The sequence below is a fragment of the Chrysemys picta genome, chromosome 2 (genome assembly GCF_011386835.1).
Source record: "Chrysemys picta bellii isolate R12L10 chromosome 2, ASM1138683v2, whole genome shotgun sequence".
NCBI lineage: Eukaryota > Metazoa > Chordata > Testudines > Emydidae > Chrysemys > Chrysemys picta.
In genome coordinates, this window is record NC_088792.1 from 251,888,594 (window position 1) to 251,902,667 (window position 14,074).

At 38.3% G+C, this 14,074-nt stretch overlaps 1 protein-coding gene across 23 annotated transcripts in view; it reads left to right on the forward strand.

Moving 5' to 3' along the window:
- VPS13B (vacuolar protein sorting 13 homolog B) overlaps positions 1–14,074 on the forward strand; it is a 943,390-nt gene that overhangs the window by 319,845 nt on the left and 609,471 nt on the right. Inside the window, exon 20 of one of the 23 annotated variants that reach the window (XM_042845072.2) lies at positions 8,916–12,912. The exons of 21 other annotated variants lie outside the window; for them this stretch is intronic. In XM_042845072.2, the coding sequence (XP_042701006.1) occupies positions 8,916–9,094 (179 nt within the window). In that variant the 3' untranslated portion in view covers positions 9,095–12,912. Of the gene's footprint in view, positions 1–6,264; positions 8,178–8,915; positions 12,913–14,074 lie in introns of those variants that run through there. One more of the 23 variants, XM_042845073.2, reaches the window with a different exon arrangement.

Below are 14,074 nucleotides of genomic sequence, written 5' to 3' on the forward strand. Positions count from 1 at the left end.
TGCAAATGGGATAGTCGTGCAAGAGATTCCCACTACATCAAGAAAGATTGGCCACTCCCACAGTCATTGGAGCCTGGGAGGAAAAGTGTTCAGCATCCACCACTTGTTGAATCAAGGAAGATTTTGTTACCACCCTTACCACATCAAGCTGGGTCTGATGAAGAACTTTGTGAAGGCCATTGACAAAACACAAGCAGCTTTCAAGTACCTCCATGGAAAATTTCCAAGGTTAAGTGAAGCTAAGATAAAGGAAGGTGTCTTTGTTGGTCCTCGGATTCGTGAACTTCTTTGAGATGATGCATTTGACCATGCACTGCGTGGCAAGGAAAAGACGGTATGGAAAGCCTTCCAGTTAATGGCAATAAATTTTCTCGGAAACAGCAAGGCAGACAACTACAGGTTGTTGGTGGACAACCTCCTCAAGGCATACAAAAGCCTGCGTTGCAGCATGTCACTAAAGATACATTTTTTGCACTCTCATCTAGATTTTTTTCCACCGACCTGCGGAGCAGTGAGCGACGAGCATGGCGAGTGATTTCACCAGGACATTGCAACAATGGAGAAACGCTATCAGGGCAAATGGAGCCCATCAATGCTTGCAGACTATTGCTGGACAGTGACAAGAGATGCTCCATTTAATGAATATAAGAGACAAGCCAAGAAGCGCTGAGTAGACACTGAATAGGACTAAACTATGTACATAATAGTTTTTTGCCTTTTGTTTCATAATAAATTTTATTTATATAACCCTTTTGCTGATTTTTAAAGTGTTACATAAACAGGACAGGTGAAATATTATCATGTAAAACAACCATAAACACATGAAAAGACCTAGGTTTACAATTTGTGATTAAAACTCTACTATTACACAATATACATAGACACAAAATGTAAAAACTTAAATATCTTAGAAACAGTAGCCAATCAGTTGTTTTAATTGTCATATTTGAATTCAGCACATCAAAATACATAATAAATAGCACATTTTATCTCTGAAGCAGATGACTTCTCAAAAATTGTAGACCAGTGTAATAGGCTATTCAATCTAGCAGAGAAAGGCATAACACAATCCAATGGCTCGAAGTTGAAGCTAGACAAATTCAGATCGCAATAAGACAATATGAGGGTAATTAACCATTGGAACACTTTAGCAAGCATGGATGGATGACTACTCCATCACTGGCAATTTTAAAATCAGAATTGGGTGTTTTTCTCAAAGATATGCTCTAGGAAATATTTTGGAGAAGTTCTATGGCTTGTGTTATATGGAAGGTCAGAGTAGATGATCACAGAAGTCCATTCTGGCCTTGGAATCCATGAATCTACAAAATTGAAAGGTTGCTAAAGAATGTGCAATGCTGAAAATGGACAATTTTTTATCCTTTCCTTTCCTTTTTTTGAATGAGGCCGTGACAGCTACATATGCACAAAGTATTTGTTTTCCATTTATGAGCATACAAAGGGTGTTGTGAGCATCATCTGAAGCCACTGACAGAAACCATTAAAGCTAAATTGGATAGTTTGAGAGCTATAAACTAAGTTGGGATAGATATGGAAAATGAAGGGGTATTGAAAGATTATGATGCAACCAATTTAGAAGAAGAATGGAAAAGTTCCTATCAGAGGAGAAATAGAAACAATTGTTCTCTACTGATAATTTGATACTGAAGAACATGGACCAGACAATATATGATCCAGATAAAGAGAAAAGGATGCTGTGCTACCCTTCTGGGAATCCAGGCAAGAAATATGACCAGAAAGGCCAAAGATAGATTAATTCCAGATAAATTTCTCCGTGGCCTATATAGGAACTAGTGACAAGATATATTAATTAGAATAAAGGACAATTTTCCAGATCTTGGAAGAGAATTGAAAATATCTTGCAGATGAAGTTCTTAAAGTTCCTTCTATTACGAGTATGAGTAAAGGAAGAATGACTAACTTAATTTTGCACCTGTGGTGTAGACAGGAGGTTTTGGCATTGTACAGAACTGATTGCTTTCTGTAATGAGATGACTGGGTTATAAATCTCTACTTAGATTGGGAATCAACTTCTGGTATACACAACTAGTGGAGTGGGTAGACTGTCTATAAACTGGGTATAAATTGCTAGGAGGAGACTGTGCAGCGTTAAAAAAAAAAGAGTTAATATTCATTTGGAAGTACATGCCAAGAAAATGTTATCAAAAAGTGAATAATAATAATTAATTAATAATAAACCCTACATTAATATTTTTGTGTCTATTTTCAACTTAATGAGTTGATGGTGGAAGGAGTAAGATAATACAGAATTAATATTAAATTACAGTGATTGTAACCTAGTAGAGAAACCTGTATCTTGGTAAAATGACTTTTACAAAAGTCTTAACAGGAAAAAGGAAAAATTATATATAATAGCCCGTTTGTATTTGCAGTTTCTTAACAAGGGCTGATTCTTTTGGTAGTGTTTTTTGTTTACATTTGTGTGTTTACAAAAAAGTGTGACAGTGGTATCCGTTTGCCTTGTGTAGATACCAAAGTATTTTCTAATATAAAAATAACAGTTAATTATGATTTTGCTAACAATAATTCTGGCCCTTAAATGTAACTTTGTATGTTAATACCCTTAATTCTGTCATCATTCATCTGTTTCAATAGATCGCTCAGTGTTTTTTTTTAATAGTCTTTGGTCCCATGAATATTTTTGTAGCATTAGTGCTCCCTCACCTTTGTCTAGATCATAGCATATCTATGATATAATAGAGAGGGGGTGACTGGCAGGATTTTCCTTGTTAAGGGACCTAAGGTTTGGTAATGCCCTCCTACCTGTATCTGAAATAGCCTGGGTATATTGACTTTCAAAAAAAGGTGCGGTGCCCATTAGTTTCACCTGGCGTTTGAAGACGGATGGGGGACTTTGAAGATGAATGGTAGTGCTAGGCTATGTCTACACTATCGGCTAAATTGGCACTGCTGCAATCAATGCAGCAGTGTCAGTTTAGTGGGTGTGGTGAAGACATGATAAGTTGATGGGAGAGTGTTCTCCCATCGACATCTGTACTCCACCTCCACGAGAAGCGGAATCTGTATCGACAGTAGAGCGTCTCCTTTCGACAGTGTACAGTGTAAGACAACGTTGTAAGTTGACCTAATTTACGGCGACTTCAGCTACGTAATTTATGTAACTGAAGTAGCATAACTTAGATTAATTTACAGTGTTAGTGCAGACCAGCCCTTTGTGTTGAATTATGAGATTCTACTGAAAAGATGGGGTGAGCTGATTAAACTGTTTTATTTTGTACTATTAAATAATTGGCAAGGCACTGACAGCCTTTTTACAGACAGTTTTTATTACTTAAATCAGAAGGCAATAAAATAAATATAATTAGTAAATGATCTTCTTTGAACTGAACTTAAATATTGAATACTACAGTAGTGAAGCAAGGAAGTAAACAAAAGCAATAGTGTTAATTTTGGGTTCATTTGATATAAATTAGTGCAGGGGTAGGCAACCTATGGCAAGTGTGCCGAAGGCAGCACGCAAGCTGATTTTCAGTGGCACTCACACTGCCCAGGTTATGGTCACCGGTCCGGGGGGCTCTGCATTTTAATTTAATTTTAAATGAAGCTTCTAAAACATTTTAAAAACCTAATTTACTTTACATACAACAATAATTTAGTTATATATTATAAACTTATAGAAAGAGATTAAATGTTAAAATGTATTACTGGCACGTGAAACCTTAAATTAGAGTGAATAAATGAAGACTCGGCACATCACTTTTGAAAGGTTGCCGACCCCTGAATTAGTGCATCCAGTAGACAAGGACCAAATTGATGATAAAAGCTTTTTCTAGTTTTATGAGGGAATTACTAACAGTGGAGAATAAACATTTTCAAACTATTTTAAATGTTAATCACGAATTAGTAGTGCCCCATTAACTTAGTGACTTTCCTTTCTTTCCCTTCCTTTCCTTAGAGTGACTTTCCCTTCAAGCATTTTGAGACACTTCTATTTAAAAGTATTTGAAATGTATGCATAATTTCACAAATCTCTGAAAATAAATTACTCTGAAATTGAGTATTTATAAGTGTGTGGCTATTTCTCAGCTTCCAAATCCTATGTAAAAGAGTGCACTGAAATTTACAAAAGTGTCGTAAATTATAACACTAATAACAATGTTATCTGATATTTTTCCTACTATGCAAAGGTTAATTTTGTTCAGTAGGGTCAATTGGAAAGGAAAGGGTGAGCTTAAAATCCAATTTTGCTTTTTTTTTTTTTTTTTTAAAGCCCAAGGGTTAAAATGAAGTTATCAATGGCAATTATTTTTCCATTTCACCATTCTTGTCTGGAATATTGTAAATTCTAGCAGAAGTTAGTTTTTTAAAGTTAGAACAATGATGTTTTATACATTTTTCAATTTAAATTTAGATGTATGTCTTTATGTTGTTAAAAATAGTAAAATCTCAATGAACTGCTTAAAGTACCTTTTAAAATATTTTTGACACAACAAGTAAGTAAGAATGCTTATATATTGTAGTGAATAAAGACAATTCACATTTGTGGTTTGGGCACAAATGCGTAAAAATTATACCCATCTATCTTATTACATTTCCTCTCCTATCCCTGAGGACTTCGCTATGTACTTTATCTATAATTGTTGCCAGTTTTCTATCATGTTCCCACTGGGCTTTTGGTGCAAAAAACCTTATCCTCTCGATGACAGAGCTTGCCCGAATGATTTCATGCTCTTAGCATTTTTGTTCACAGGAATTAGGGGCAAAATGTAACTACAGCTGAACATAGCATCTATTTTTGTAATTTTGAAGTTTAGACTCTGTTATTGGAACTAAATGAAGAGATGCAGGTGTTCTCCAGTTCAAGTCCCTTGGGATTTTTGATGGTAGATGCTTGAAAAGAAAATGCATATGTTTCCAGAGTAAAACAGCAGCTGTGGACAAGGATTTATGTTTTTCTCAGAACTTTGGGATTTCAAAATGTTACATTTAATCACATGCACAAAAAGGAGTGCAAATGTTAAAGATGTTACATATAAAACTAGGGATCTGATCTCTTTACCATACCAACTAGTTGTGGGAATACAGGAACAAAGTGATCTTTAATCTTAATATCAACAATTTCAAAAGGAGTATGATAGTTGCCAGGACTCAGTCTTTTGAGAATTCTGCAGTTGCAGCACAGAACATTTTTATCCACTTAATTACTTTTAAAATATAATTTATTCTCATTATTTTGCCTTAAAAAAAATCCTGGTACCAGTGTTTATATTGTACTTTTGTTAGGATAAGGTAAATTAGGTTTCAGGCACTTAGATATTCTATGATGAGTTCCATTAACTATTGCCTGTAGTTTTTAAAATTGGGTTGACAACAACAGTTAAAATACTTGGAGTGTGAGGCTAAAATTAGAAAAGTTCCCAAGTTGCAAACCTTGCCGAATGAATGTTTTACTGGTAATGAGTGTGCTGTCAGTTCTGTATATTTTAAGAATTTGAGATTTGTTAGTAAATGAAAAGTGCTGTCTACAAACACGTCAGCCATGGTGAGTAATCTTACTATATCTCATGTGTATAGTTTTTGAAAGTGGTGATTTTCTGTGTCTTAATTGTTCCTTCCTCGTAAAAAAGTGACTTGCATAATGTGAGTAAACTTGATTACAAAAACTTTGAACACAGAACAATATAACTTTTTAGTAATTGTATGTGTCCCTGATTCACCAAAGTGCTTATGTTCTTTAGTCAGGGCCTGCAGCTAGCATGTTTCTCTGCTTGCTTAACCTCCAGGCAGTCTAATGAGCACAGGTGGACCCAAATTGGACCTCCTGATTGGTATAACAGCCTGATTGGCTGAGGGAATCCACAGACTTGCTCTTAAGGCCAGCAGCAGGGTGCTGTCTGCTCAAAGTATTTCCCAGCAGCAGCACTTGGTTCCGGTCCTGCTCTTACCTTCCCTGACTCCAGGTAATCTGGATTTGACCTTTGGCTCCAATTCCTATGGCTCTGACTATGGCTTGACCTTTGGCTCTGGCATCTGCCTTCTGACACTGGTTCCGACCCTCAGCTCCTTTTTCTTGGCACCTGGCTTCTGCTCCCACCATTAGGCAAGACTACCCACATCCCGCTCTCTAACAGTTTGAGCAGCCTAAAAGGAACCATTGAGGGGGGGAAAAGGGCCTTCTTCGCTGCTGACATGGATCCCACCAAGACAAACGCCTCCCTGTTGGATATAGTGGGTGCTGTACACAATCTGTATACTCCGCAGGCGCAGAATGTGGCCCTTCAGGTGCAAGCTGCTGCTCCAACTTCAGCTCCCCCCAAACCAAAGATTCCACTGCCAGGTGAGTACAATGGTGATTGAAGCAAATTCAATGGATTCCTGAGTCAGTGTCAGCTTGTGTTGACACTGTGGACATTTCCCACCAATCAAGCCTGAGTAGGACTTATCATCAACTTGGTAACAGGGGAGGCTCTGGCCTGGACTTTCCCACTCCTGGAGAAATCAAACCCACTCTAGGCTAGTTTGAAAACCATATGCAAGCCATGGTGCCAATTTGTAATGATCCAAACCACACATGCACAGCACAGACTGAGCTCCAAGCATTGTGACAGAAGTGCCAATCGATATCCAAATGGAATTTGGAATTTCAGAGTCTGGTAACAGATACCAAGTGGAATGAGGCTGACAGCATTACCACCTCCAGCCTAGCCTCAGCAAAGAAATCAAGGATGAGCTGGTGTGGGTGGAGTTCCTACCCGGCTTCGACAATTTAATTGAACCTATGCATAAGGATCGATAGCTGTCTGACAGAGCACTGTGAAGAGCAAAGCTTAGCCTCCTGTGCCCCACTGGTTTCTCTGGCCCCAGCTCTCCAGTCACCAGCTTTGTCCCTCCATATTGAGCCCATGCAAATTGACCAAGCCCAGCCCTGCCTTTCAGATGCTGAGAAAAATGGACACCAAATGGTGGGCTTATGTCTATACTGTGCAGAGCCTGGATACATCAAATCAGGCTGTCCTGTAAAGATCCAACTTGCGTCCCAGCTGGGAAACGCCAAGTCCCAGTCCCAACAGAGGGGGCTGGGCTGGGCTGGTATTCTTCCCATCCCTCCAGTGCACAATGTCAATGTATGTCTGCTGGTACTGTGGCAATGGCTAACCAGAACCTGACTATTGTATGTGGAAAAGAGTTATTTTCTTTGTTACTGTGCACTTTCTCCATTTGCCAGCTCCAATAATGAAGTTGTAATGGTCTGTAGTCATGGTACTTGTGATGTAACGAATTGAGCATTTAAATTTTATTGCAGGATCAGGTAGGAACAGCAGATGGGGATGCCAAAGAAAAAAAGTTTAATAATAAATATCTTTGCTAATTAGCAACAATGGTAGATTTAAGTTTAAAATAATGTCTATTTGTAAGATTTAAAAGTCCTCTGTTTAATTTATTTTATTAAGCTGTTTGTGCAATTGTAACAATAGCTACCTAAGAAATTAATATATTTTGTGTCACAATTAAATAAATACTGAAGACTTTATCCAAACCCCTATCACCTTTACATCTGCCAGTTTATAAAGATCCTACAATTTTCTTAGGCTATGAAATTTAGAAACCTGCTACTTGTACCAAGTGGGAAGTAATCCCTTTCTTGAGTACAGTCTGTTACTCTACTCACCATGATTGCAACTCCATCTCCTGGGAATAAAATCAGGGTGGGATGTGCTGTTGTATTCTAACAACTAGATCAGTGTTATGTCTAGTGAACTGCATAACCCCAGCAGTTGGTAAGGAAGATGATCTAATTCTAGGTAGGGAGTTGTATTGTACAGCAGGTAGGAAGTTCATTTCAATGATCTCTCCTTTCCCATCAAATGACACTGCGGTTTCCTGAAGCGTAGCTGTATATTTTTTTCTTTTCTTTGTTTCTGCAGTGGCCTATCTTTCCCCTGGATAGGACAGTCTGGTATGCAGCTTTTAGTGTTTTGTGTGACTTAGAAACTCATGTATAATTTTTGCTAAATGAGCTCCTGGATTGTGTCAAATAAAATGGAAAAACTGCTACTTTTTAACAAGAATAAAGAAAAAAATGAATATGCTGTGTCAATGCAATTGTTATAGGGGGAGCTGGTAATGACTCCTATAGGTTACCTATCACTTTCCATTATAAAAAAAAAATCTTGTGCCTTTTTTTTTTTTTTTTTTAGATGCACTAACACTTTTATTATTTGCAGCAGCACATTGAAATTTGGTTGGGGACAGCCCGGTGGCAAGAGAAATGTTTGTCTTTGTGCCATTTGTTGAAAATAGCCATTTCTCTTACCTTGCTTGTATTATTCAGGAAATGTTTGACAATAAGCCAAACTAATAACTAAACATGAATCTTTTAAGGTTGGATCCATGTGCTCAGGGTCCACAGCGTTCATCTGAGAGTGGAGTGATTTTACAAAGTAGAGACGCGAGAGTTTTCTTTGGTAATAGATGAGATTTCCACTGGCATGAAGTGGTACAGTTCTGTTTGGCATGACCACACCTCCCTGGAGTCTTTCTACATCAGTGTTTGCAGCATTAGTGATGAACCACCTCAGCTCATCATAACTGATGCAGAATCCATGTACCTGTAGTATGTCAACTAAATTGTGAGACCCAAACTCATGGTGTAGCAGTGCAGAAAGGCTAATGTGCAGTGGTGTGATAATTTTGGAACTCTTAAATACTATGTACTCTGCAATTGAGAGGCACCTTGTTTGAATGTCTTCTGAAGGATGATACTCATTGCTAGCTGAATTGTATGCCTCTCTGTCTGTCAACCAAAGGACAAACTCCTGCACCAGTTGAGGCACAAAAGTAGCTGACCTCTGTAAACTGCTATCACTGGCTTTGGGGATAATATTCTGAGGCTTTCATTTTGGCTATTTCAGATGAAAGGATTGAAGCACCATTAAACAAAACCACTTGTTCATTTGAAAGCTTTTCATCAGGCTCACTTGCCAGAAGAACAGTCACAAAACCTTTGGATTACTTAAATTCATGCTTCAGATTACTGGCAACTTGGATTAGCATTAACTACATGTTATTGCACTGTATTGAAAAATGGTAGACTCGTCTTGTTCATGCTGTGAATGGAATGAAATTGGAGAACCATAGTGTTTTTCTTATTTTGCCTGTCATTTGCCACTGGAATAGCTTTCAGTTTCTACATCTGAAGGAAGAAGGGCTTTATATCTTCTCCAGCCTTCTTGTTGTGCGTAAGATCACTGTCTATCTCTTTAGTCAGCTGATAAAATGCAATGTCATAAGATGACTGTGTAGTTGCTGTGTAACTGGATGGTTTTGCTTTAAGATTTGTTTTGCTCAAGTAGAAAGAAAGGCATGTTGAGTGATAAACTGCATCCTTAGCAATCAGGTCTTCCATAGATATTCTGTGCAATATGTCAACATCTCCTCTTTGAAGTGCTGCCTCCTTTAGGCTACTTGCTCTCTCAAAGGTTTCTGTTTGATAAAGTTTCTTATCTTGTGTATTTTTCCTCAAGCAAATAATGTAAAAGGACCAATCACTGGAGGACGCAATTGCTCTGATGGGTATAGAAGCAGGTGAACATGATGCTCTCTGATCAGATTCAGAGTCTGTTTTATTTCCTGGGTTCAATACAACTCTGATGTGCAAATTTGACTTGGTAGTGTATTTTTCAAAACAACCCATATGATAGAGTATTGGTGGCACATCATCTAAACAAGAAAATTCATCCAGTAACTGTCAACACAGTTAATCTCTTCTGGCTTCTTCTTCCAGCACCACAGAATTGTGTCCAGCACTGGTGACTTTTGCATTTTTTTATTTTCTTGACAAATAACACATTTTTTCAAAGTTTGTGGAGAGTCCTTTTCTTTTTGATGTAACCTTTAAGACGCTTATATCCTCCATGTTTTCATATTTTGCATCTTCCCTGTAGAAGTAAAATTTCCAAAGTATATTGCTAACATTTCCATCACTAATATCACCATTTTTTATTTTGTACAAGTATACAAACTTGTGCTAACTTATGTATAAATTAGATCTATAGGTTAGTATAAAAATGGCTATTTTTGCTTAGTGAGCACTTTGATTGAAGCCCATACGAAGTTGTGTATTGTCATCTCTAACACTAATACAGACCTGTGCGTAAGTGTCACTGAGTTAAAAAGCTAGTTTCTAGCATATTTAAAAGGCTAGTACTGCATGCACAGGCAATTACAAATTATAACCTTCTACCAGGCAGACTAGTTGATACATTGTATGTACAAAAGCTTACAAATGGAGAAGCATTACATTAAGAATTCACTTACATTTGTACCCACTGTGCAGTACAAACTCTGGGCATGCAATCTACTGCTATTGGTACACAACCTTCAGTGTGAGACTATTTGATCAGCAAATTTCAATTGAAAATGTAGAAAACTATTGTCATTTGTGAGATACTTTGACAATTAAGAATGTGATGTGAAAACATTTCATGTTAGTATATTGCAAAATGTTGATATTCGCCATTTTTGCCACATTCTAAAGAGCTACATCATTTCTGAAGAAAAATTATTTGCCCATGCAAAACCAATAAAAAATCTTTCAATACATTATTTAGTAGCTTTGACCAATAAACACCACAATAAGGTGTTGAAATTAACTGAAACAGTAAAAACTGTAGTTATAGTCATGTTGCAGTATTTTTGGAACTGTGCGAAAAAATGACACCTCATTTTGGATGCCACTGTTTCACCTCACCTACAGGCTTACAGCACCATTTGACAGCTCCACATCATAGGTCATCTAAATGCACATAAAATAAGCTTTCAAATGGTATATATGGGTATGTGTAGGATGGGTACATTAAACTCCAAAAATATGGCTATTTTTGGAGAATTGCCATATACCTATGTGTAGTAGGGGGTTGGAGATAGTGTCACGCTGAGTTCCTCCCTAACCAGTAGTGCAGGTAGCTTGGTACACCGTACCAGCAAGCTATTTATAGCCGGTTCAGCATACCGGAAAGACACAGCAGCAGCCCCACAGGAGGAGAGGGCTGGGGGGTGGGGCTGGGGGTTCTGCTCCTTTCTCCGCTAGGAGGGGCAGCAGGGAAAGGAGCAGAACGCTGGCAGATGTACTTCCCGAACCTCACCCCCCCGCCAGCCCTGTCTCGGGTGGAGGTGCTGCTGTAGTACGAGGAAGGATTGAGACGCAGCTCCGTGCCTGGAAGGGCAGGGGCGGGGCTAGGAGTTCTGCTACTTTCCCCGCTTCCCTTCCCAGCAGGGAAAAGAGCAGAACTCCCAGCCCCACTCTCTGCCCTTCAACAGAGCTGCGTCTCCGTCTGTGTACCACAGTAGCAGCCCCGCTGGAGGAGAGGGTTAGGGGATGGGACTGGGAGTTCTGTTCCTTTCCCCACTGAGAGGGGCAGCAGCGGGGAAAGGAGCGGAACGCTGGCAGCATCTCTGGCGGCTGTACTTCTGGCCCCCAGTTCTGTCTCCGGCGCAGCAGGACTCAGGAGGACAGAGCCCCTCCCCCCGCCCCAGGTAACATGGGATGGATGTGGGGAAGGACAGGTAGAGCATGGGGGCCCCAGGCTGGGGGTGAGGCGGTGAGAATTCACATGGAGGGTCACGTGGGGAGGTCACATGCTCACCTTAACTGGTGGCCCACCCTGTACTGGTAAGGCATGGATTTTACTTGCACCACTATCCCTAATCCATCCTTCTCTCCTTTGGATAACAGCTTTCCATTGACAACTAATGTAGTTAGTTCTGTAGCTGAAGTGGTAAAGGTCTATGCTGCAGTGTTGGAGGTTTAGGGTTCAAACCCTGTTGATGATGCATAATTGGGGAGGATGGTTAGTTGTACATAGTAGAACTTGTTTTCCTTTAAAAAGAGAAAAGCGTAGGAAATTTTGTACCGAAAATATGTTGTGTTGTTTAGGAGGTTTCAAAATTAAACATTTGAAAAATAGGAAATGCTAGATATAAGGTTACATGGGCAACTTTAATTCTGCCCCCTTGTGTTTAAGTATTATGATACAGTCCTTAATTATATGATCACATATTATTGTTTTCTATAGGACTCCTGCCTCATTCAGTTCACTGGTTGGCAGAATTCAAGTTGCATAGGCACTGTTAAATCTGGCATCTGCTAATTGCGAGAGCTTGATTCAGCAACCTAAACAACATCTCTTAGGGGTTTTTTTTGTGTGTAATAAATTATATAGGGAAGGCCAAACAGAAGATTTTATTTCAGTAACAATATGGGCTAATACATTTTTCTATAATATATTTGTATAAAGCAGCTTTCTCACTCAAGGTACCTCAGAGCATTTTATTAAGCAAGGTGACTAGATGCTGATTGTGCAGAAAGGTTTTGGAAACCTGACAGCCATTATACATTCTCGAGAATTGCTGACACACAGCTTTGGACATTAAAATCTGTTTTTAATTGAGAGTGTATATGTTGGCCAAGATATCGGGATAGCTCCTACTCATTTTGAAAAATTGCCTTGGGATCTTTAACTTGCATCTGGATGCTCACCAGAGATGGGTAGAAAGGACCCTGGCTGTTCACTTTCATGTAATGTTTAAAATTCTTCCAACTTCATAATTTAGTTAAATTGCCACAACTATCCTTTGTTTGGAGTTGATGCATATAATGTTGAATGAGAAAAATATTGCATTGAAAATAAATGCAATATACATAAAACACAAATGTATTTCACATGTAGCTTATTTTTATGTTTTAGGTTAATTATTCAGTTTTCAGATGACACTATTGTCTGCAAAAAGTGTAATAATAAATTAAATGTTAATATATTGTAACTGTTTTTTTCTTTAAGGGTACTGTATTTTAATGCAGTGTAACCTTTATTAAGTATTTCATATAAAGTTATTGTAAGTTTGCACAAATAGCTGTGATTGTAATTTGAGTTTTAGTTATTGTTCTGAAACTCTGATTACTACCTAACACTCATACTATTAACATTTTATACCAATGGTTTTCAACATTTTTTCATTTGTGGACCCCTAAAAATTTTCAGATGGAGGGGCAGACCACCTTGGAAATCTTAGACTTAGTCTGTGGACCCTGAGTGGTCCACAGACCAAAGATTGAAACCACTGTTCTATGGTAACAACAATCTTTCGTGGACCCCTTAGACAGTCTGCAGACTCCAGCTTGAAAACCACTGTTTTATACAGTTGAAATATTCTTTTTAATGAGATGGTTTGTTTTCAACTCTAAATATTTTCTTCATGCTTCTGCTTCTGGACTCCATTATTTACCACAGCCCAACCTCTGTTGTAGATGAAGAGGGCATGTAGATTGCTCCACAAATATTTTTGTGAAATGGTCACAGATTCAAAAGTTTTGATTTCTTTTTAGGAATGCACACAAGCTTACTGAAAATCTTTGATATACATGGTTTTTGATTAAAACCCAGACTACTTGTTCTGGGACATAATCTCAAATCTACAAAGCAGTGAACATTTTCAGAACATTAACAATATCAATGAAGAAGTGCCTCACTGATTTGAGGCTCATAGGAATTGCCATACCAGATTACAACTGTCACCACAAGATAAAATTATACAATTACCATGTGAGTAAAGTTTCAGAGTAGCAGCCGTGTTAGTCTGTATCCGCAAAAAGAAGAACAGGAGGACTTGTGGCACCTTAGAGACTAACAAATTTATTAGAGCATAAGCTTTCGTGGACTATAGCCCACTTCTTCGGATGCATATAGAATGGAACATATATTGAGGAGATATATATACACACATACAGAGAGCATAAACAGGTGGGAGTTGTCTTACCACCTCTGAGAGGCCAATTAATTAAGAGAAAAAAACTTTTGAAGTGATAATCAAGCTAGCCCAGCACAGACAGACAGTTAGATAACAAGTGTGAGAATACTTACAAGGGGAGATAGATTTCAATGTTTGTAATGGCCCAACCATTCCCAGTCCTTATTTAAACCGGAGTTGATTGTGTCTAGTTTGCATATCAATTCTAGCTCAGCAGTTTCTCGTTGGAGTCTGTTTTTGAAGTTTTTCTGTTGTAATATAGCCA